The 23,538-nt window shown below is 39.6% G+C and overlaps 2 protein-coding genes across 3 annotated transcripts in view; one reads left to right on the forward strand and one right to left on the reverse strand.

Moving 5' to 3' along the window:
* ipo7 (importin 7) overlaps window positions 1-18,106 on the forward strand; it is a 34,504-nt gene extending 16,398 nt beyond the window's left edge. Inside the window, exons 3-26 of one of the 2 annotated variants that reach the window (XM_016247525.1) lie at window positions 2,613-2,766; window positions 2,846-2,899; window positions 4,580-4,684; window positions 5,253-5,409; window positions 5,514-5,603; window positions 6,369-6,463; window positions 6,651-6,735; window positions 6,821-6,955; window positions 8,332-8,431; window positions 8,534-8,610; window positions 10,766-10,882; window positions 11,486-11,575; window positions 11,707-11,872; window positions 11,967-12,127; window positions 12,901-13,029; window positions 13,534-13,600; window positions 13,683-13,808; window positions 13,989-14,086; window positions 14,578-14,673; window positions 14,901-15,121; window positions 15,227-15,435; window positions 15,955-16,161; window positions 16,243-16,359; window positions 17,065-18,106. In XM_016247525.1, the coding sequence (XP_016103011.1) occupies window positions 2,613-2,766; window positions 2,846-2,899; window positions 4,580-4,684; window positions 5,253-5,409; window positions 5,514-5,603; window positions 6,369-6,463; window positions 6,651-6,735; window positions 6,821-6,955; window positions 8,332-8,431; window positions 8,534-8,610; window positions 10,766-10,882; window positions 11,486-11,575; window positions 11,707-11,872; window positions 11,967-12,127; window positions 12,901-13,029; window positions 13,534-13,600; window positions 13,683-13,808; window positions 13,989-14,086; window positions 14,578-14,673; window positions 14,901-15,121; window positions 15,227-15,435; window positions 15,955-16,161; window positions 16,243-16,359; window positions 17,065-17,162 (2,954 nt within the window). In that variant the 3' untranslated portion in view covers window positions 17,163-18,106. Of the gene's footprint in view, window positions 1-2,612; window positions 2,767-2,845; window positions 2,900-4,267; window positions 4,447-4,525; window positions 4,685-5,252; window positions 5,410-5,513; window positions 5,604-6,368; window positions 6,464-6,650; window positions 6,736-6,820; window positions 6,956-8,331; window positions 8,432-8,533; window positions 8,611-10,765; window positions 10,883-11,485; window positions 11,576-11,706; window positions 11,873-11,966; window positions 12,128-12,900; window positions 13,030-13,533; window positions 13,601-13,682; window positions 13,809-13,988; window positions 14,087-14,577; window positions 14,674-14,900; window positions 15,122-15,226; window positions 15,436-15,954; window positions 16,162-16,242; window positions 16,360-17,064 lie in introns of those variants that run through there. The other variant, XM_016247526.1, reaches the window with a different exon arrangement.
* A 2,299-nt stretch (window positions 18,107-20,405) lies between these two features.
* The window catches only part of pkd1l2a (polycystic kidney disease 1 like 2a), a 34,661-nt gene continuing 31,528 nt past the window's right edge, over window positions 20,406-23,538 (reverse strand). Inside the window, exons 35-37 of the mRNA XM_016247509.1 lie at window positions 22,775-22,876; window positions 22,552-22,683; window positions 20,406-22,463 (exon numbers count right to left, since the gene is read on the reverse strand). Of these exons, the coding sequence (XP_016102995.1) occupies window positions 22,338-22,463; window positions 22,552-22,683; window positions 22,775-22,876 (360 nt within the window). The 3' untranslated portion in view covers window positions 20,406-22,337. The remainder of the gene's footprint in view (window positions 22,464-22,551; window positions 22,684-22,774; window positions 22,877-23,538) is intronic.

Genomic DNA, 23,538 nt, shown 5'->3' on the forward strand with positions numbered 1-23,538 from the left:
CAAAACAGCCTGGCAGATTGTTCACAAGATGTAGGCAAAAGTTTGTATTGTATACAGGAAGGATGCGCGTTCTTATCATTCCTCTGTTGCGCTGCTTGTCTATTTCTCTTCAAAGCACCAACTTAAAATGCCTATTTTGGTGTGATTGCTTGTGTTACATGAGGAAATAAATCATTTTGCCTTACTGATGCAGTAGCCTATTTAATGCGGGTGCGGTTCAGGTCGCGGGTCGGGTACAGAATTAAACTGGTGCTGGCTGCTGTCGGATAACTGGTCGTGTGTTCTGTTGTGTATAGCTACTGCGGATGCAGGTTTACCTAACAGCACGCGTGCAGGACTCTGCTTTAAACTGCTTTGCGTCTCTCCGTCAGATAACCTCACGTGCATGATGCGCCATTTACAGGGGCTTATTTAAAATGAAAACTCATTCTCTGCCAGCAGGAGGCGCTTTTAGAGTGTTAAAACTGGTAATGTATATCGAAATATCGGAAATGCGTTTAAAAATCATATCACCGTTATTGAAAAAATTATATCGCGATACATATTGATATCGAATTATTGTCCAGCCCTAGGGGTAAAGCAGTGCTGTTTTATCATACTAGATACATTTGAAAGTTCTGTTATAATGCTACTCTGTGCGGTTGTCACCGGTCTATTAAAACGCACAACATATGAAAGCGTCTTTGGTGTTTCCATGTTTTCTACAAAACAAAACCGGAAATCGAGGGGTTATGACGTCATTGGCAGGCGACACAATGACACTATGGACACGGTCCGTCTCACTAGTTAAAATTGCTTATTTCTCTGGATTTAAACATTCTTTGAAACATTTGGGATAATGTAAGTACACAAGCCAGCAAAATATACAACACTGTTCTAGTGGTTTTTGGATATTTTAATAAAAAAATCTTACATATTATGCCTTTAAATTAAATATATTTTTTAATTAATACAGCAGCAGTTTATTTGATGAAAAATGCTATGATCTAAAGGAATTGTCATTTTCGTTTGATTACATTTTAAAGATTGATTAGATTCATTAAGTTTTAATTAATTTGATTGCATGTGTTTTTAGAATGATGTGTTAAATCATTAAAAAAAATTTAACCCAAATTTGACACAAAAAAAATAATGAACAGCATTATTTGAACAGCGAGTGGTCTGCCTGCTACAGTATTTTTTTCTGTGCGTCCATCTTAGGCATCTCTGGCCTGTGTTAACGGGCGTTTACAGACTTCATATTTTCACATAAATGACATTTGGAAAATGATACACATTGCAACGCAGTTTGTGCAAGTCCAGAACAGAGATCGGCTGCAATAAAACAATAAACGGCTGGTTGCCGATCGCGTAAGTTCCAGAGGAAGCTCTTTCGGCCGTCATACGCACACGTGACTGACCGCTCGCTCGCACCAACAGGAGGGGAGGTGGCGTGTTACTCTCTACACTGCACTCAACCGGAGGGATTCCTACACTTTCAGTCTTTTGAGGAGACATGAAAAACAGCGCATACCACAGGAACGGTATAACGGAAAATATTAGCGGTTTTGAAACCGTGAAATTTTCAAATCGCGGTATACCTTGAAACCGGTAATCGGCCCATGCCTATGTGAGACAGTGATAGGCTGCAACATGTGACTTTAAATTTACTCCCAAGTGTGTTGTGAAGTTGCTGGATTTGCTGAAAATGTCATCTGCCATTTAAAACTAAGTATTACCTGACCACTATTTGGCAGTTTGGCGTTCACATTCCCAATTGCAGTTCACACCATTGGATTCTGGATAGAGGGAGGCATGAGAAGAGTTGCTGATTCAGCAGCAGCAGGCAGGATTACTCGTTTCCGGCTTTATGAACCTGTCTGCCATCAGTCTGCTGTTTGATTGTCTCCGGTCTAACTCATCCTCCCCGTCAGCTAATGCTGGTTACATATTCAGTACTTGTGCTGGCAACTTTGTGTGCTGAAACGGTTCATGGTCTGTGTTCCACATGGTCTGGCTGCCTTTGAGGACTTTTTTTTACAACAGGAAGAGACTGAGGCTCCAGATGCTGAGTGTTTCTAAATATGTGAGCGTTTGTAGTGAGACTGAGTGAATAGAAAATAGAATAGAAAAAAGTGGCTTTCTGGAGAGGCCTCAAGTGCACCTGCTGGGATTTTTTAACAGATGACAGCTGCAGTGCATGCCTGACATAGCTCAGGCTTTCTTGACATCACATGGGTGTTCAAACAGAGCATGTTAACCTCAACCTTTCTTTGCACGATCTGGGCTAGATTTCAAGGCCAACAAGTTTTCAAATATTTTCAGAATAGCAGGTATTCATGCCACTCATACTAAATGTGTTGTACAGAAAACATTATGCTAAAATTCCAGTCTTAGAGACCAATTAAACTCCTTTTTTTCCAGTTTTAATTGTTCTGGATTCCATTTTGATGGTTAAATAATTTTAGTAATTTTGATTTAATCATTAAAAATATGCCAAATTCTGTGACTTTTCCTGCAAATTGCAATTTTATGACTGGATTTCCCAATTGGCCCTGCAATCCAAGCATAGCCTTTAGGACTCTAGGATCTCTAGGCCTTTAGGATCTCTGACTTCTTTTGTTGTTGTTCAGGTGTGATCTACCTGAAGAACATGGTGACACAGCACTGGAGTGAAGGAGATAATGCAAACACCGAAGGGCCTGCCAGTAACATCCCAGAAGAGGACAGGCAGTTCATTCGAGACCACATAGTGGAGGCAATCATCCAATCCCCAGAGCGCCTCAGGTAACACAGCGGTACACAGAGTGGTGGGATGAAAGATCACTTTCTTCTATAACTTTTTTTTTTCTTCTCACTTTCATAGAGTGCAACTCACAACTTGCATTCACCACATGATCAAGCATGACTACCCCGCAAGATGGGCGTTTACAGACTTCATATTTTCACATAAATGACATTTGGAAAATGATACACATTGCAACGCAGTTTGTGCAAGTCCAGAACAGAGATCGGCTGCAATAAAACAATAAACGGCTGGTTGCCGATCGCGTAAGTTCCAGAGGAAGCTCTTTCGGCCGTCATACGCACACGTGACTGACCGCTCGCTCGCACCAACAGGAGGGGAGGTGGCGTGTTACTCTCTACACTGCACTCAACCGGAGGGATTCCTACACTTTCAGTCTTTTGAGGAGACATGAAAAACAGCGCATACCACAGGAACGGTATAACGGAAAATATTAGCGGTTTTGAAACCGTGAAATTTTCAAATCGCGGTATACCTTGAAACCGGTAATCGGCCCATGCCTATGTGAGACAGTGATAGGCTGCAACATGTGACTTTAAATTTACTCCCAAGTGTGTTGTGAAGTTGCTGGATTTGCTGAAAATGTCATCTGCCATTTAAAACTAAGTATTACCTGACCACTATTTGGCAGTTTGGCGTTCACATTCCCAATTGCAGTTCACACCATTGGATTCTGGATAGAGGGAGGCATGAGAAGAGTTGCTGATTCAGCAGCAGCAGGCAGGATTACTCGTTTCCGGCTTTATGAACCTGTCTGCCATCAGTCTGCTGTTTGATTGTCTCCGGTCTAACTCATCCTCCCCGTCAGCTAATGCTGGTTACATATTCAGTACTTGTGCTGGCAACTTTGTGTGCTGAAACGGTTCATGGTCTGTGTTCCACATGGTCTGGCTGCCTTTGAGGACTTTTTTTTACAACAGGAAGAGACTGAGGCTCCAGATGCTGAGTGTTTCTAAATATGTGAGCGTTTGTAGTGAGACTGAGTGAATAGAAAATAGAATAGAAAAAAGTGGCTTTCTGGAGAGGCCTCAAGTGCACCTGCTGGGATTTTTTAACAGATGACAGCTGCAGTGCATGCCTGACATAGCTCAGGCTTTCTTGACATCACATGGGTGTTCAAACAGAGCATGTTAACCTCAACCTTTCTTTGCACGATCTGGGCTAGATTTCAAGGCCAACAAGTTTTCAAATATTTTCAGAATAGCAGGTATTCATGCCACTCATACTAAATGTGTTGTACAGAAAACATTATGCTAAAATTCCAGTCTTAGAGACCAATTAAACTCCTTTTTTTCCAGTTTTAATTGTTCTGGATTCCATTTTGATGGTTAAATAATTTTAGTAATTTTGATTTAATCATTAAAAATATGCCAAATTCTGTGACTTTTCCTGCAAATTGCAATTTTATGACTGGATTTCCCAATTGGCCCTGCAATCCAAGCATAGCCTTTAGGACTCTAGGATCTCTAGGCCTTTAGGATCTCTGACTTCTTTTGTTGTTGTTCAGGTGTGATCTACCTGAAGAACATGGTGACACAGCACTGGAGTGAAGGAGATAATGCAAACACCGAAGGGCCTGCCAGTAACATCCCAGAAGAGGACAGGCAGTTCATTCGAGACCACATAGTGGAGGCAATCATCCAATCCCCAGAGCGCCTCAGGTAACACAGCGGTACACAGAGTGGTGGGATGAAAGATCACTTTCTTCTATAACTTTTTTTTTTCTTCTCACTTTCATAGAGTGCAACTCACAACTTGCATTCACCACATGATCAAGCATGACTACCCCGCAAGATGGACTGCTATCGTGGACAAGATTGGCTTTTACCTGCAGTCTGATAACAGTGGCTGCTGGCTGGGCATCCTGCTGTGCCTCTACCAGCTGGTCAAGAATTATGAGTAAGAGAGCCGTGAAACACTCACAGGTGGTGTTGAAACTGAGCATGATTTCTGAATGGATTTGAGAAACCAGGCTTTGGCACCGAGTGTCTGATTTGATATTTTGCAGTTGCTTAAATCGGATAAGTTCAGACAGTGTATTCAGTTTTAGTTGGTTGTTATGGGAAAGGCGTAGGCATCAACATGATGCCAAGTGACATTGTTCTAAAATGAGTAGCAGTCTAAAATGGAAATCTGGAAATTTTGCCCCTCCACTACCCATCATAGCAAAGAAGACCGTTTACATTTTACATATTATGAGATTAAATCATTCTGGTTTTATTTCTGTTTTAATCGGAATGTTGACACATTGGAGCTGCACGATTGACAAATATCATAATCACAATGTCCATTGAATGATGTTACATTGTTTAAAGCAAATGCATGCCATATTTGTATATGAAAATAAACAAGCTGAAAACACTCTAGCTGAAAAACTTTTATCAGTTTGTCAGTGTGAACAAAGCCATACTATATACCACCAATGTGGAGTCCTGATAGAAGTCTGTGTTTTTTTGTTTTTTGTAAGGTATAAGAAGCCTGAGGAGCGCCAGCCTTTGGTCGCTGCCATGCAGATCTTTATGCCCATGTTGAAGGACCGATTCGTACAGCTTCTGCCGGACCAATCCAGTGACTCTGCCCTGGTGCAGAAACAGATCTTCAAGATCCTTTACGCTCTCTTCCAGGTGTTACCATCACTTCTGGTGCCTGTACTAAAGGAGCTTGCAACTTTTCCACAACGAAGCTTTTGTGGTTTTGGTCTCATGAATTGATTGGTGTGTTTTTACAGTACAACCTCCCTCTGGAACTGATCAATCGCCAGATTCTGACCGAGTGGATGGAGATTCTGAAGACTGTCGTGGACAGAGATGTTCCTCCAGTAAGACGTTTTTTGTTTATAATGCCCATTGTGTTTGGACTCACGTGAGAGTTTAGCATAATGGAAGGGTTGGCTTTAATGGTCTCACAGTGTCTGTCGATTGGCTGTGGGTGGACGGTGTGCGTAGCGTCCATCTACGTTTAGTGCCGTCTCCGGTCTGTGTCTTACAGGCCGTGAGATGGTTCTCACATCACACTCACAGCCACAGAGCCAATGGAGATCATAGTACTGGCCCAGTGACGTCTAAACGACCATCCACCACTGACCAGCCTCCATAGTCTCCTACAAGATCCAGTAAACTCCACTTAAAGATAGGGATGCACCGATATGAAAATTTTGGCCGATACCGATAACCGATTATTCTTTATTTTTGAAAGCCGTTAACCGATATGTTGGCCGATAAATCTATATCCAAATTGTTATATACTTTTTGAGAGCCTGATTACAAAAAAGGTCTCATCATTAAAAGCCACATCCCAAACACTTCAACATAAGCAGCCTAGTTTGAACGGTGTACGTTTTAAAAATATTTTTACTCTCCCATTACCAAATTTAGTCATAAAAAAGTCTTACAAATAAAATCATGAATCAATGGCTATGTTCAGGAAAACATACTACTGTACTACTATTTGTAGTATGTATACTGTGAACGAAATACCTGGGTGTGGCATAGGAAAGTTAGGAAAGTTTCACATATTTTTAATAGAATGCAGTGTTCAGTTTTGTCTCTAATCTTCTAAAGTGCTTGTGTGTGTGGCTTTGCAGGAGGCCCTTCAGGTGGATGAAGATGAGAGGCCCGAGCTGCCCTGGTGGAAGTGCAAGAAGTGGGCACTTCACATCCTCGCCCGGCTCTTCGAAAGGTGCAGTACTAACATAACATCACTTCCTCTCAGGAACACAAATGATAAAGTTTTTACAGATGACTCATGGTCCATTTGAATCCCAGCCCACGCTGAGCAGTTGGAAACACTCGAGTAGTTATTTTCAGCACAAGGTCTTGTGTGTTTGAAACGGTTACTGGATTTTCATGCATGTTTTTGCCCCAAGGTATGGCAGCCCTGGCAACACAACCAAAGAGTATACAGAGTTTGCAGAGCTTTTCCTCAAGGGTTATGCCGTGGCTGCACAGCAGGTAAACAGGAGACTTAAGTAAGTTGTTCAGTGGGTTTTTGACATGTTAAGATAACTGATGACCTTTGACTGTTTGGTTCTGGTAGGTACTGTTGAAGGTGTTGTATCAGTATAAGGAAAAGCAATACGTGGCTCCCAGAGTCTTGCAGCAGACGCTAAATTACATCAACCAGGGAATCGCACATGCCGTCACTTGGAAGAACCTAAAGCCACACATCCAAGTATGTAGATGTTCTTTTACGTGTTTGTTTTTCATAATGAAATTCCTAAGTAATATTAGAGACAGTATAGTAAAGTTGCAACATAATGGAAGTATTTTCTTCCGTATTGTCATACATATTAAAAAATAAAAAAATATATATGTTTGGCAGATTGGAATGAGAGTTTGCAGCTGATCGTAAAAAGTGTGCGAGGTTTATGCAGATGAAAATATTGAAGTCAGCATACGTTGACAGTGATGTCTTTTGATTAAAAAAATTACAAGCTCAAAAAAATCAATAAAAAGCATCATGCATGGATGAGCCGTTCACAATAAGATCAAAAATATGAATTTAGAAATTAGATGCCATGAATTTCCATGCTAAATTTAGAAAACCAAAAGGCCAGTGTTGCCAAATTAAGTCAAATGTAGTTTTAAAAGGTCAGGTTTCTTTCTTTTTCTTTTTTTAAGGAAAAATACTGTTTTTGTTTTTTCCATAATGCATCAATATAACAATTCATGTTTACCAAAAGTTTTCTTAAAGGCATAGTTCACCCAAATTGAAAACACTGTAATTTACTCACCCTCAAGTTGCTCCAAACCTGTATATACGTTTTTTTTTTTCTTTTTTTTTTTTCTTTTTTCTATTGAGCACAAAATTTGATGAAGGTTTGTAATTAAACTGTTGATGGTAGTCATTGCCTTCCATAGTAGTTTATTATTTTTTTTTTTTTCCCATATTATGGAAAGTCAGTGGCTACCATCTATTGTTTGGTTACCACCATTATTCAACATATCTTTTATGTGAAACAAAAAGAAACTCATGAGGACCTGGTCCTCAAAACACACAGGTTTGGAACAATTTAAAGGCGAGTAAATGATGACAGAATTTTCATTTTTGGGTGAATCGCTTTAAGACGTTTGAAACCTTCATCTCCGTAGGGAATTCTGTTAACTTCTATGAACTGGTCACTGAATCAGTATATCGGATTGATTAATTGAAACTGACAGTTGAAAAGAATTGAAACATAGAAATAAATCAGACTTTCCTAAAACACTGTTTTCACAAGTGAGATTTAAATCAGAGATCCTATTTAAATAAATCTGTCAGTTCTCTCAAAGTCACAGGTTATAAATAGCCAATAGGTGCATTTTCTAACAAAAATATTGATTCTTAATGATTTAATTTATCTCCTAACCCTGGTCGGAGCTACTGAAGTACGTGAGTGTGTTGCGAGTAATAAGCCATGAGTAGCTGTGCATTTGTGATTTTACTGCAAGTGCATTCTTAAGTGAAAACTTTCTTAACCAGTGTAAAATTACTGTAAAGCACTGCCTCATGTTGTCACACAACTTATCCAAGTTCTTGTTGTACAACTTGAATGTGTCTGGTTTCAGGGAATCATTCAGGACGTGGTGTTCCCCCTCATGTGCTACACAGACAGCGATGAAGAGCTCTGGCAGGAAGACCCTTATGAATACATCCGCATGAAATTTGGTTAGAACACCACCTTATTTTTCTGAACCACTAAAAGTTTATTTGAGTAGAAGACTGAAGCCAGATATATCTGCTCATTCTTTCTCTCGCTCTGCTTCTTAGATGTTTTTGAAGACTTCATCTCCCCAACCACTGCAGCTCAGACGCTCCTCTTCACCGCTTGCAACAAAAGGAAGGAGGTGGGTGTTTGGAGGCGCCATCTGGCATAAGTCCTATGATGTAATTGTTTTTGGCTGAGTTTTGTGTATCTCTTACTGCCAACCCTCATGTATCCAATCAGCACCCCGCGGCTCCTTCAACAGAACTGTTGGATGCTTCTGACGCCAGGTGGAAAGAACTTCTCCGTCATCTCAAAGAGCTGTGTCTCTTATTCCAATGAAGCATTTTTCTTTCTTTGTAGTTTGACTTAGTTTTTATTAGGGCTGCAATGAACGATTATTTTGATAAGAAATTAATCTGATGATTATTTACTCGGTCGTACAGTTAACTCTGTCTGTATGATGCGCATGAAGCCTGTGACCTTTAAAGGGGTCATATGATGCTTTTTTTAAAGATCATTATTTTGTGTATTTGGGGTAACAGAATATGTTGACATGCTTTAATGTTCAAAAAACACATTCTTTTTCAAATACTGTACATTATTGTAGGTCCTCTATGCCCCGCCTCTCTCAAACGCTTCATTTTCTACAAAGCCCCCTCCTTCCGACAAGCGCAGTTTGCTCTGATTGGCCAGCTGACCCAGTGCATTGTGATTGGCCGAACACCGCAAGCACTCGTCGGAAATGTAACGCCCCTTACCATAATCGCGAGCTTCATCTTTCAAAATAAATGTAAAGACAGAGCCCGAAAGGGGAAGAGTCTCGTGACAGACACAGTGATGAATACGTGTTTGCAGTACACAAGCCACGGTTAAGACAGCTGACTCCACTGTGATGTGTCTCGCTCTCTCTCTCGCGCGCTCTCTCTCTCGCTCGCACACACACACACGCATTTGAACAGTCAATAGCAAATACTTAAACTAATAACAAAACAGTAGCTGATTCAGAAGCGCCAAATTGTCATAGCAAAGTCAGAATGACCTCCTCTCCTAGGTTCACGAAACGGTCATCCATAAAATGCATTGCTGTTCTTTTGTAAGTAATCTTAAAGATTCCTAAATGCATCTACTTTCGGAAGGCCAAATAAAGTGCTTTTGCTTTCGCCAAGAAACACACAGCGTCTCCCTGACATGGCTGCTTCAACACTAACTGCGGTTACTGAAACCACGCCGCCTTTCTTTGCGTGAACATTTGGGCGGCATTATGCAAATATTTCCACATAGTGAGGTAGATATGTGGGGGCGTGTTAGAACGAGCTGTTTTAGGGGGGCGTGGCAGAGTCTTAACTTTGATAAAGAATATCTCTTTGGTTCTGAGACTTTAGTCTTTGCAACTTCAGGGATCTTATCTACGCACAATCAGCTTGTAACACTCCAAAGAGAAAGGAAAACTTGAAATCGCATCATATGACCCCTTTAACAGAGGTTTACTTCCTCTCAGGACAAACCTTTATGCAAAATGTAATTACTGACAGGGTTTTCTAGCATTTACAGAATGAAAGTTGCAAAATGTAAGTTATGCACAGGGGAAAGCAAATTTAAAGACAAGCCATGCTACACTTGAATATTTTTATTTTTTTGAAGATCATACTATGATGCATTCATATGTTTGAATAACTTGATTCTTTTTTAGCACTTTTCCTGCAGCCGTTCACTCTGTATCCTCCGCTATATTTGTCCATAATGCACTACTGTGAAGTGACATGCCTGACAGATGTTTTCACTCACAGATGTGATTAATCGTGTCAAGTTCATTGTCGGATTTTATTGATTAGTTGTTGCAGCCCTAGTTTTTATGATTTGTAGGAATTACTTGATTCCGCACTAGTTTAGGAATACTATGCTTAATTTGAAACTGTCCCACCTTTAAATTGGCTATTGCATATTCGTACACATGCGCTGTCAGAGCTTTCTCAGGTGTGTAAGTAACTTGAGAGTTTGAGTTCCAGCCTGTGTTTTGAAAGTCTCCATCGATTGGCTGTGGGTGGACGGTGTGCGTAGTGTCCATCTGCGTCTAGTGCTGTCTCCATTCTGTGTCTTACAGGCTGTGAGACTGTTCTCATGCCACACTCACAGCCACAGAGCCAATGGAGATCATAGTACTGGCCCAGTGATGTCTAAACGACCATCCACCACTGGCCAGCCTCCATAGTCTCCTACAAAACCTACACATGACATGAATCATGAATTGCTTTGGTATTCTGAATCCTATGTTAACCACCTTTGTTGTATAACAGGTACTGCAGAAGTCCATGGGCTTCTGTTATCAGATCCTCACAGACCCTGCCTGTGACCCCAGGAAAAAAGATGGCGCTCTTCATATGATTGGCTCACTGGCTGAGATTCTTCTCAAGGTGATTTTTTAAATTAATATTAATAGCAATAAAATATAATAAGAAACATACATATTTTGTTTTAATTGTTTTTTTTTAACTGTTTAAACATGTATTCTAATAAATAAGCTTATGACACCAAAATGCAAAAACTACTAGCCCAATTAATATTAAAGACAAATGAATGGTCTGTAATAAAATAATAACAAATAAAGAAATTACAAGCAGTAAATTAAATAAATTTATAAAATATATCATACATTTTTTCAGGTAGTTCTAACAGTATTATTCAGGTGCAGAAATTGAATGATTGATTGACGCAGATGGCAGCATATTGGGTTAGACCAAATTCACTATCCAATATTATGATACACATTCAACTTCTTTCTCAGCTGTTCACTTAAGACATAACTGATTGTGTTTGAGGATACTCACCAAGACATTGTTTTTTGACATTGTTTGTACTTGTCCATTCAAGACTCAAAAGATCTTTTGCATTTGCTTGTGCTTAAATGGTCTAAAATCACTTGAATGTTTAAATTGGCAAGACTTCAAAAGCAGCTTTGGTTATTCTAGGATTGAACATTCTGAGTTGTATGGATGATTTTTTTTTTCTTCAATCAGAGGAAGATCTACAAAGACCAGATGGAGTTCATGTTACAGAATCATGTCTTCCCTCTGTTCCGCAGTGAGCTGGGTTACATGAGAGCCAGGGTGAGAGATGTGCTCATTGCAGTCATTAACTCTTTATGTTATTAAACATTAGTTCAGCCTCTAGATGAACGCAACAACTTGAGTGCTGCAAACTGTCGGCTTGTCTTAGTTCATGGTAATTCTGCCTCTAGGCCTGCTGGGTTCTTCATTACTTCTGTGAGGTCAAGTTCAAGATTGACCAGAACTTGCAGACAGCCCTCGAGCTCACCCGCCTGTGTCTGATCAACGACAACGAGATGCCTGTTAAAGTGGAGGCTGCCATCGCCCTCCAGGTCCTCATCAGCAATCAGGAGAAAGGTAAGATTTCACTCATTTATCTCCCTTTTTCTGTTTAACGCTTTCGTCTTGCATGAGCTGAATTTGAGATGACTTAGTGTGGTTTTCCCATCAGCCAAAGATTACATCACCCCCCACATTCGGCCCGTGATGCAGGCCCTCCTCCACATTGTGCGTGTGACCGAGAATGACGATCTTACCAATGTCATCCAGAAGATGATCTGCGAGTACAGTGAGGAGGTCACACCAATCGCTGTAGAGATGACCCAGCATTTGGTGAGAGCCATTGAAATATTCATTTAACCCTGTGAAGCCTGACATATGAAATAACAGCTCTAAAAATGTTATTTTTGAAATGGGAGAGTTTAGACAATCTTTATAAAATAAAATAAAAGTATTTGTATGTGTTCTTTGTTTGGTATCATATTTGATAAAAGAGAAAATATGATAAAAAGAGAATATGGAGCTCATACTTGAGGAGGAAAAAAACAGCATTTTTATTAAGACCAAACTGCATATAATAAACTGCTTATAAATATCAGTTGTCATTCTTTATCTCCTATAATCTCCTATATGTCTTAATACATTGATATTTAAATGCTTAGTTTTATGGTCATAGCTCTGTAGTTTTTATAATGGGGGCAAAGCATATAATGCGGTGCAATACAATGACTGGGAGGTAGACAAATAAACATTCCTCAAAAAATGATTGTCATATTTGATCAATTTTAATTATCAAGTAATCAAGGAAAGTTGCTTCAGTCCAGCAAGTGTTCATCTTGAAATATTACTAACAATATAAAATGTAATCATGTTTAATTTATGAGAATCAGTAAAGATTTCACAGCAAAGCTGGACGTATTAACTATCAATCAGACGACAAGGCATGTAGTTGATTGCTAGAAAACCTGTTGTACACAATGTTTTGATATCATTTAGAGGCCTTAGAAATGTATCAAATATTATAGTGTACGTTTCATAGGGTTACAATAATTTGCACAAAGAGTTGTGGTGAATCATCTCGAAAGTGCTTGATTCCTCTCTCCCAGGCCTTGACCTTCAACCAGGTAATCCAGACAGGGCCTGATGAGGAAGGAGGTGATGATAAAGCAGTGACGGCCATGGGCATCCTTAACACCATTGACACACTGCTGAGTGTAGTGGAGGACCATAAAGAGGTGAGAAAATAGAAACATGGACTGCAGAAGTTCTTCCTGTCTCTCTAGCCTGTAGCACACTGATAAATTACTTCCAGCCGCCCACAAACGCAAAACAAAATAAATAAATGTAAAAAAATGTACGCCAACTTCTGACAAAGTGTCTTAATGGCTGGAGAGCAGAACTGCCTTTAAATAGCCTTGTGGAAATCTATATACATTTATATTTATATGTGCTTTCTTTGCACTGTATGTGATTTCATGCTTATCCCTGTGCTATGAATTTGATCTGAATGCTTGTTTAAAAATGTATGAATGTCATTTATTTATGGAAGATATCAAACCATGTGGAATTTAGGGAGAGATGGCACAAGCACACTTTGAAGTAGGACATTAGATATGAAATGAATGCCTTATTTACAAGTGCTATGTTTTTTGCCTATACAGTTGAAACGCAGTTATATTACACCGATACCTGAGCAGAGATGCCACTGTGCATTAACACTGCTGATTGATTGATTTCAGATTACCCAGCAGTTAGAGGGCATCTGCCTGCAGGTGATCGGCACAGTTCTCCAGCAGCACGTCTTGGGTGAGTTCCGTACGCTAATGGACAAACCTGTTTTGTATGACCTTATATTTGTGTATTGATTGTTTTGGGTTAATTTTCCCAGAGTTCTACGAGGAGATCCTGTCCCTGGCCCACAGTCTGACATGTCAGCAGGTGTCCCCTCAGATGTGGCAGCTGCTCCCTCTGGTCTATGAGGTCTTCCAACAAGACGGATTTGACTATTTCACAGGTAATGCAGAGGCCAGGGTTTGCTTTGCATGTTCACTCGATTAACTTCCTTTTTAAATTGCAAACAATGTCAGATGATTGCGCATATTTCCTTTGGTTGAGAAAAGTGTGACAGTTGTTTACTTGAACTGAAAGATATTAAAATATTTGAGTAACACTTCCTCATGTTCCTTTATTTCAGATATGATGCCACTTCTCCATAATTACATCACAGTTGACACAGACACACTCCTGTCTGACACCAAATACCTTGAAATAATCTACAGTATGTGCAAAAAGGTACAGCTAATTTAATGCAAACCAAAAGTGTAATCGGTTGCATTTTTTGGTAACACTTTATTTTAAGTTGTCCTTGTTACACAAGACATGTAAGTAACCCTAAGCCAGACCCTAATCCTAACCATATAGTAAGTACATGTAGTTAATTAATGTTACACTGTAATTACACATTTAAGTAATGAGTAATAAGGACAGCTTAAAAAAAAGGGTAACCCCCTTTTTATATATATATATATATATATATACACACACACACACACAGTGTATGTACAAAAAGTACTGAGTAATAAAATATCACTACTTAATATGGGTTAAGGTTAGGTTTAGGGTTCTCTTTAGGGTTAGTACCTTGTTACTCTAGTAAGTACATTGTACATACATTTAGAACAGGACTGGTAAATAAAGTGCTGCCGTAAAGTTTCTAACTTCCTTTGATTTGAAGAAACTGAGGCGATATGACATTGTATTAATAAGACTGTGTGCCCAATCAGATTTTGTCAGGAGACCCAGGGGAGGACCCAGAATGCCATGGGGCCAAGCTGTTGGAGGTCATCATTCTACAGTGCAAAGGTCGTGGTATTGACCAGGTGTGTTTCCTGAACTTTGTCCATGTTATATTGTGTTCACCACAGACCATATTTCAGACATTTAACCAAGAACCTATTAAAAAAAACAAAACACTGACTTCATGACAATGGAATTGGAAGCGTTTGAATGCTAATTAAGTTTCTGGGTTTTAACCACTGTATTATGAAAAGATAACTGCAATAATGAAATGTAATGAAAAAGTTAATCTTGGTGCTTGTTCCTGCAGGTGGTGCCCTTGTTTGTAACAACCGCTTTGGAGCGTTTGACACGTGAAGTGAAGACCAGCGAGTTGAGGACCATGTGTCTGCAGGTGGCCATCGCTGCGCTCTATTACAGTCCTCCTCTGCTCCTCAACACACTGGAGAATCTGCGCTTCCCCAACAACACCGAGCCCATTACCAACCACTTCATCTCCCAGTGGCTCAAAGACATCGACTGCTTCCTCGGGTATACACTTCATACCATTTTCTGGGATGACATCTAAATAGCTGCTTGCTCAAACATTTCTCAGGACAAAAGTGTCACAGTCATTGCAATTGGTGTTGTTTGCAGGCTCCATGACCGAAAGATGTCTGTGTTGGGACTCTGTGCTCTAATGGATCTGGATCAGAGGCCACAGGCTGTCAATCAGGTCGCAGGTCAGCTCCTCCCCGCAGCCATCCTCCTGTTTAACGGCCTGAAGAGGGCCTACACCTGCAGGGCTGAGCATGAAAAGGAAGATGATGATGAAGATGAGGACGGAGAGGAGGAAGAGGAGAATGGTAAATGAGCTTTACCAAATCATAAGTCTTTTATCTACGTAGCAGCAGTATTTCAGTCTTCTGAATAAAATGAATGAGTAATTGCAGTAATATTTAGTCATTTAGTTATACATTGCATTTTTCAATATGGATACTGCATACCTTTTTTTTATACTATGTAGAACAAATAATATGAAAAAAGAAACATTTCAAACATTAGTGAGGTCTTTTTTTTTTTTAATTTGTCTCTTTATACAATACAGATTTTTTGAAAGCAGCTTTATAGTAATAGTAAAATAAGGGAATGTTGAAATTCTTAAATGAAAATACAACCATTTTTATTTTTTATAAAAATTTTTACAATCTAGTTGGATCAAATAAAGAGTCAAGCTTGTATTTTTTCCAGTTAATTTATTACATTGAAAATGGAACATCAAAATGAGTGAATTGGTATATTTGAGTAAATTGCTCTATTTCCTGCTGTTGTTTCAAAGTAATGAACTGTAATTTTGACATGGGACTCATTGTGTATCTATGCAGCCGAGTTGGGCAGTGATGAAGATGACATAGATGATGAAGGCCAGGAATACCTTGAAATGCTAGCTAAACAAGCAGGAGAGGACGGTGACGATGAAGACTGGGAGGAGGATGACGCAGAGGAGACCGCTCTTGAGGGTTACACGACCTCAGTGGACGACGAGGACAACCTTGTTGATGAATACCAGATCTTCAAAGCCATAATCCAGAGTATGGGTTTCATCTACCGTATGAATGAAATGAGCCACTATAAAAGGGTGTTTTACTGACAGACTGCTCTCTTTCCTCTAGATGTCCAGGGCCGTGACCCAGCATGGTACCAGTTGCTCACACAGTGTCTCGATGAGGAACAAAGAAAACAACTTCAGGATATTGCAACACTTGCAGATCAGCGACGAGCAGCACATGGTGAGGCAAAAAAAAAAAAGCTGAGCGAGGAAATTGATTGCGCAGCACTTTATCCCACTTGATGACCAATATTTAATGTAGTATTTTTCTGGCAGATATTGGACCCAAAACCTACTTTATGCTAGTCCGTGAAAAGCCATGTACACATTAAGCCAAATACATTTGAAAAAGGTCCACGCTAGTGTTTTTAAGTGTTTTGCAAAAGTTACTAGTCCACGCTGACCCGTCTTAAATCACTGCGCATGAGTAAATCATCAACATTGAGATAATACAGAGAGGCCAGATGTAAAGTTATTCTTCTGGAAAAATCATTTCAAAATCAAAAACTTTCTATGCACGGTCAAAGGACAGCAATTCCGAGTAAATATTGTCAAGGTTGTACAAAGTACTTAAGCATTGTTACATTATGCGTAAAATATGCGCCACGACTAAACGTGCATCATTGTTTTCAAATACCCCAGTTTTCACAGTCTACTCTAAAAATTAAAAAATTTACAAGTTTTCAAATTTAGCAACAGTGACTTCTGTTTTTACTGTACAAAAATACATTTCCGTGTGGACAAAAGGCCAACATGTAGAGGAAAAAAAAGATGTGTCCAGATTAATCGAAATGTGGTGTCTTAATATGCTGCCAAAATGTTACTTATTTCTTCAGCCTGATGATTTTTTCCCCAATTTTTACTTATGTTTCCGATTGATTTTTAGAATCAAAGATGATTGAGAAGCATGGAGGATACAAGTTTGCAGATCCGGTGGTGCCATCCAATTTCAACTTTGGTGGCAGCGCCCCTGGGATGAATTGAGTCCTCTCTTTCCCTTCACCTTTCTAACTGTGACTGAATGTAGTGAAATGAAAACACTTGTGTTGCTCCCTGAAATAGTGGTTCCAGAACTGGTTCTTCTCTCTCACTCTTCAATCTGACTATCAAATTTAAACAGCACCAGAAGATGTGGGAAGGCAACCAATGCCTGGGAAAACAAACCAAGAACTTGAACGCTAAGCAAGTGGGGGAGAAAAAAAAAAGCTATGAACAATGTTGTCTTATGGAATCCAAAAATAAGAGGGATACCATAATGGCAGCTTCCACACACATACTACGGGGGCTAATGAATTGAAATTGAGACATAATGTTAAAATCATTGTCACTGTATGGGCCAAAGGGCCTTTTCAAGATTATACCTCTGGCAGTAGTGTGTCAATGTTTTTCTTCATCAAAAAAACACACAAAAAAAAATCAAATCTCATATTGTACATAACTAGCCAAGGCACTTGATTTTTAAGTTGCCTGGTCAAACAACCAGAGGCATTTGTAAGGTGTCAACGTGTATTCAAATGTAGCATATTGGATACTTGTCATAGCACTATGTGATGCCTGATCTCTGTAAATTAATGACTAGCACTTTCATATTGTTCAGGTCTCTTAGCCTTCTGTATCAGACTGCAAATTTTTTTAACTCCGTTGAAAACTATTTAAGAATTGGAACATTGTTACCTGGACGGTGACTTCTCCTATAATGTTTGGTGTTCAGAGGGCTTCAATAGTAGTGTGTGGCAATCATTTGCTGCTTGTAATGATAATGTTTTAGGCTCCAAAAGAAATGCACTTGGTGTTCGATCTGGATGAAGATATTGTTACAAGCACTGTAAGTCATTGGAGCATGATTTAAGGATGTTTCAAGCATTTGGTTGATGTATGGATGAACCATCATTATACACAACATTAAAAAAAAACCGCTTTAAATTTGATATTTTTTGATCGATTCGCCTTTAATTTGGTAATTTGCCTTTAATGCGATTCGCCAGTCATTTGTTATTGGTGGCGTTTCTTTGCTATCTGGGCTGCACTTCCCAAAGGCATCATTAGCCAACTATGGTCGCGGTTTCTGTCATTACTAACATAGTTCAATGATTCTCTGTTTCCCAAATCTGTAGTTCCAACACGCATTAATTTGCAAACTTGTGTGGATGGAACTACTATCTTTAATTTCATTTAAATACATATACATTTCAATCTATTTTTTAGCGCGCGAACAATCAGGCCATGTTTGAAGAGTGAGTAAATGTGTTAGGGAACCCTGGAGTATGAGTGAGTGAAGTGACATGTGGCCAAGTATGGTGACCCATACTCAGAATTAGTGCTCTGCATTTACCCATCCAAAGTGCACACACACACAGCAGTGAACACACACAAACCGTGAACACACACCCGGAGCAGTGGGCAGCCCTTTATGCTGGTATGACGCAAGAGGGAAGCTGCGATGAATCAAACATTGAATAACGAAGCAATACGAATCGGTTCAAAAACAGTGAAGTTGTCCTTCGAAGCCACGTTTGTAACGGCAGCTTCTCTGAGAAGTTACTTTTAGGAGAAAGCTGCTGACTGAACCATGAATGGCAATTACTGCGTGTTAAAGTGATTCAAAAATGAACAGCTTCATGTTTGTCTAATTTGCATTAATCTGACATTAATTGTGATTTATAATCAATTGGTGAGCAGAGTTTATTACTTTACCTATGTGACATCATTAACGAAAGTCCATGTTGAACCAACATTGTTCAAACGACGGAGGTGCGACCATGTTGCTACTGTTTCGGAAAAAAGTTGTAACTAGCTAATTAGTTTCTCCAACAAAGCATCATACTATTGTAGTTAAGAAGTGAGTTACGTTGTTGTATGGGAAACGCACCCCAGGATTGGCTAGTAGTTTTCTAATTTTATTGGACCCCATGTGGGTAAGAACTGAATCAATCAGAGAACATAGCTGCAAGCAGCAATAATGTGGCCAATAAAGAGTCCCTTAAAGGATTAGTTCACTTCTGAATTAAAATTTTCTCATAATTTTCTCACCCCCATGTCATCCGTCTTTCTTCAGTCGAAAAGAAATTAAGATTTTTGAGGAAAACATTCCAGGGTTTTTCTCTATATAGTGGACTTCAGTGGGGTTCACTGGGTGGAAGGTCCAAATTGCAGCTTTAAAGTGTTCTACACGATCCTAGACGAGGAAGAAGGGTCTTATCTAGCGAAACGATCTGTCATTTTCTAAAAGAAAATTACAATTTATATACTTTTTAACCTCAAACGCTCGTCTTGTCTAATTCTGCATTAACTGTGCATTCCAGTTCATGACAGTTAGGGTATATCGAAAAACTCCCCTCATTTTCTCCAATTTCAAAATCGTTCTAAATCATCCTACATCGCTGTTTTACCGTTTTTTTGTAAAGGGCGTTTGACCTTCTCTGCACGTTCACTTTGTAAACACTGGGTCGGTACTTCTGCAGCGATGTTGGAGGAGAAAATGAGATGGGAGTTTTTCGACCTACCCTAACTGTTTCGAATGGGACTGCACAGAGTACGCATGCGCATTGCAGAGCTACACAAGACAAGCGTTTGAGGTTAAAAAGTATATCAATTTTATTATTTTTTAGAAAATGGCTGATCATTTCGCTAGATAAGACCCTTCTTCCTCGTCTGGGTTCGTGTAGAATGCTTTGAAGCTGCAATTTGGACCTTCCACCCAGTGAACCCCACTGAAGTCCACTATAGAGCAGGGTTCCTCAAATCTTGCCCTGGAGGGCCAATGCGCTGCGGAGTTTAGCTCCAACCCTGATCAAACTCACCTACCTGTGATTTTCTAATGATCCTGAAGACATTGATTAGCATGCACAGGTGTGTTTGATTAGGGTTAGAGCTAAAGTCTGCAGGAAAGTGGATCTCGTGGGCCAGATTTGAGGATCCCTGATATAGAGAATAGTTTTCCTCTAAAACCTTAATTTCTTTTCGACTGAAGAAAGAAAGACATGAACATCTTGGATGACAAGGGGATGAGAATTTTAATTCAGAAGTGATCTAATCCTTTCAAGGCAGGGCTGTCCAAACTCGGTCCTGGAGGGCCGGTGTCCTGCAGAGTTTAGCTCCAACTTGCCTCAACACACCTGACTGGAAGTTTCTATGCCTAGTAAGAGCTTGATTAGCTGGTTCAGGTGTGTTTAATTCGGGTTGGAGCTAAACTCTGCAGGACACCGGCCCTCCAGGACTGAGTTTGGACAGCCCTGCTTTAAGGCATGGTCTTGTCCATACCAAGAATTGGCTTAACTTTCGTGAAAATAACAAGGAAAAATTTGTCATGTTTTTGACTTTGTCTGAATCTGATCCAGGAGTTTTCGAACTATTCCTGGACATTTTGGATGTTTCCATTATTTAACACTCCATGACCTGACTGGGTATGTCCAATAAAGGAGACATCCAAAAGGTGCTTTGGAGGCTCCATGAACAGTTTGAAAACCCCTAATCTGAGCAAACTTTGTGCAGTTTGGACTGTTCTTGTAGGATTAGCAAAAAGTTTATGCCATTGTTTAGAACATGTGATGCATTGTTTTGCATGTACCTGGGGTTATATGGTGATAAGCAACATGATTTAAGACCAATTTATTCTACAGTTGTCATGGTCCTGTTTACTTCAGTACACCAGAGCTTTAAAATATAGCCTCACTTCCTGCTTTCCATTCCTGTATCAAAGTAGCTCTTCAAGATCAGAAATGAGAATCCCTTTGTTACACAAATTATTTGGTCTATCAAAAAGCTTTGATAACTATGTTATCTGACCCAAATGTGAAGAAAATCAAAATAAAAGTTGTAGGATAAGTTCTCCTAGTGATGTACAGACTGTCCATCTTTATCAGTACAATGATGGCTTTCATGTATCCGTTATGGCATCAGAGGCCCCCTATTTCCTCTTTATTATCTGCTATACAAATTTTTTGTGCAGGTTAGCTCTTTCGTGGAACACTGAAATAGGATGGTGCATCAGTGAAGCCATAATACGCAATGTCATCTGGATTTAACAAGACAAACTGATGAAGCGGCAGAACTGAACTTTCGGAAAGTGGCTCTCCAGCATTAGGAATGAGGATCCCAGCGCTATACAGAAATTATTTGGTGTATCAAAATTATCCAACCCAAATGTGGAGAAAATCAGATGCATCATGGGTGTTTAAAATGCGTGGTTTATGTTGAAAATGTCAAAATGTGTGGGTGAAAATTGGAACCAAGTGCACTGAATATATTTCCAGGCCGCTCTGTTCAATGAATTATGAACAGAAATGGAAGCCAAAACGGTCAGTGGTGCTGGAAAGTTTGAGAGACTTCAAAATTGCTACCAGTAATGCCCTGTCCCACAAGTATACCAAATTTCACAACCATTTTGCATATGGTTTTGGAAGGCTATAGACTCCCAAAATATGTGACGCATACTGATGAATTCGATTTTAAACTTTGTCAATAATTTGTAAGACTGACTGATTTGGGTCTTTTTGCTGGTGCATGCATGCTACACATTTAATAATGGCTGGGCACACAAAGGCCATTTTGTTCCTTATTTTTCATGGTTATTTGAATGAGCTTATTGTCCTGCTTAAGCAATAGGTGGTTGAGACATGAAAAACAATCACAGGCTACTTTTTTAATGTAAGCCATTGAGGTGATTGACTGAGCCAGTTGGTATGGGGGAAATTTTCCTAGAACACAGACATTTAGTGCATGTCAGCAACTTTATGCTGCAGGCCATAAACAATGGCATGTAGGATTCAGATACCTTTATGGATAAATACCTTGCGCGCAGTGTGTTTGCTGAATTAGTTGTTAACTCCCCAGATAGTAATTTTACTGCAGGTTGTTTTTTGAAATTACCCTTTTTCGTCTGTTATCCGCTCAGAAATGCTGACGCCTTGATAGATGTAATGCAATAATGTAGTAGGACAAAAACTTTCAGAGGAGTTGCATATTTCATGCTTAATATTTGTAATAATAGCACTGACAAACATTCAAACAGCTAATGGAAACATTCTGCAAGATAAAAATCGGGGGGGGAAAAGCTTTTTAAGATGTACAAGAACAATTACTAAGCATCCAAACACCAAAAGGCATTTTAGAATAAAGCTTACATTGACTGTCACATGGTTATAAAGACGTGCCTCATTTCTATGATATGACTGAAGCTGTAGTCAAAGAAGCATCTGCACCAATTTGCTTTTTCTTGCACTTGATGCCAAGAAGACTGCAGATCTTCATCAGCATCAGGTCTACAATCTCCTCTTCTTCAGAAGGCTGAGGGAAAAGAGATAGACTTAATTAAATGATTTAGAAAGGCGAAAATGTGGCACAGCACTGGATTAATTGATTATGAGAGATTTACAGTGGGATGAAGTTGCTCTTCATTGAAAGCCACCAAAATCACAGATATAAAGAGGTTGAGAACTACGAATGTCATAAAGATAATGCAGGATCCAATCAGGAAAGCTCCCAGGACTGGATTGTAATCCAAAACCTGTAGGGAGAAGGAAACGATACAATTAATAATATAAGTTCTTAAACACATTAGCAGTGAGTACAAATTCAGTATAGGTCTTTATTTTTACCTCATCATAGTTAAAGATACCCAGTTGTAGACAAATAATGGTCTGTGCAGCATCAAGCAGAGTTCTGTATGAGTAGAGCCTCCAACCGTACATCAAATTGCACTTATGAAATACAAAATATAAAACTTTCAGACAAATGCGAGTACAAATTGATTGTGTGCAGCCTGCAAAAGAGAGATATGGTGGCAATCAAAATCTCCAGCAAATAGCGTGCATTTCAGTCTGTTCCTCATGTTATTGACCAGTGGTCTCAAACTCAGTTCCTGGAGGGCCACAGCTTTGCTGAGTTTAGCTCCAACCTTAATTAAACACCCCTTAGCAAGCTCATCAAGGCCTTCAGGATTACTAGAAACTTCCTAGCACACGAGTTGGAGCAAAATTCTTCAAGGCTGTGGCGCTCCAGGAACTGAGTTTGAGACCACTGTCCTTTCAGGAGCTTGTAGGCCAAACTCAGTTTGAGAAGAGTCACAGTCCTGCAGAGTTTAGCTTTAACCCTAATAAGACACACGATGCAGCTAATCAAGTCCTTCAGGATTACTTGGCTGTCTCTAAAAGCTGAAAAATGCTGCCTCTGCAGGTAGCATACAAAGGCAACAAGGCACCGAATCCAGTGATTGTGTCACATGCTGTCTACTGATACCTTCATCTGATTGATTGTGGAAGGCAGCATAGATGTATCCTTCACTACCTTAGTGCACAAACTCTGTCATTGCCTGATAGGGCAGTGAAGCAACAAGTCAGCTGCCAAAACTTTTCGATCCTAC

The sequence above is a fragment of the Sinocyclocheilus grahami genome, unplaced genomic scaffold, assembly GCF_001515645.1.
Source record: "Sinocyclocheilus grahami isolate Dianchi unplaced genomic scaffold, SAMN03320097.WGS_v1.1 scaffold840.1, whole genome shotgun sequence".
Taxonomy (NCBI): domain Eukaryota; kingdom Metazoa; phylum Chordata; class Actinopteri; order Cypriniformes; family Cyprinidae; genus Sinocyclocheilus; species Sinocyclocheilus grahami.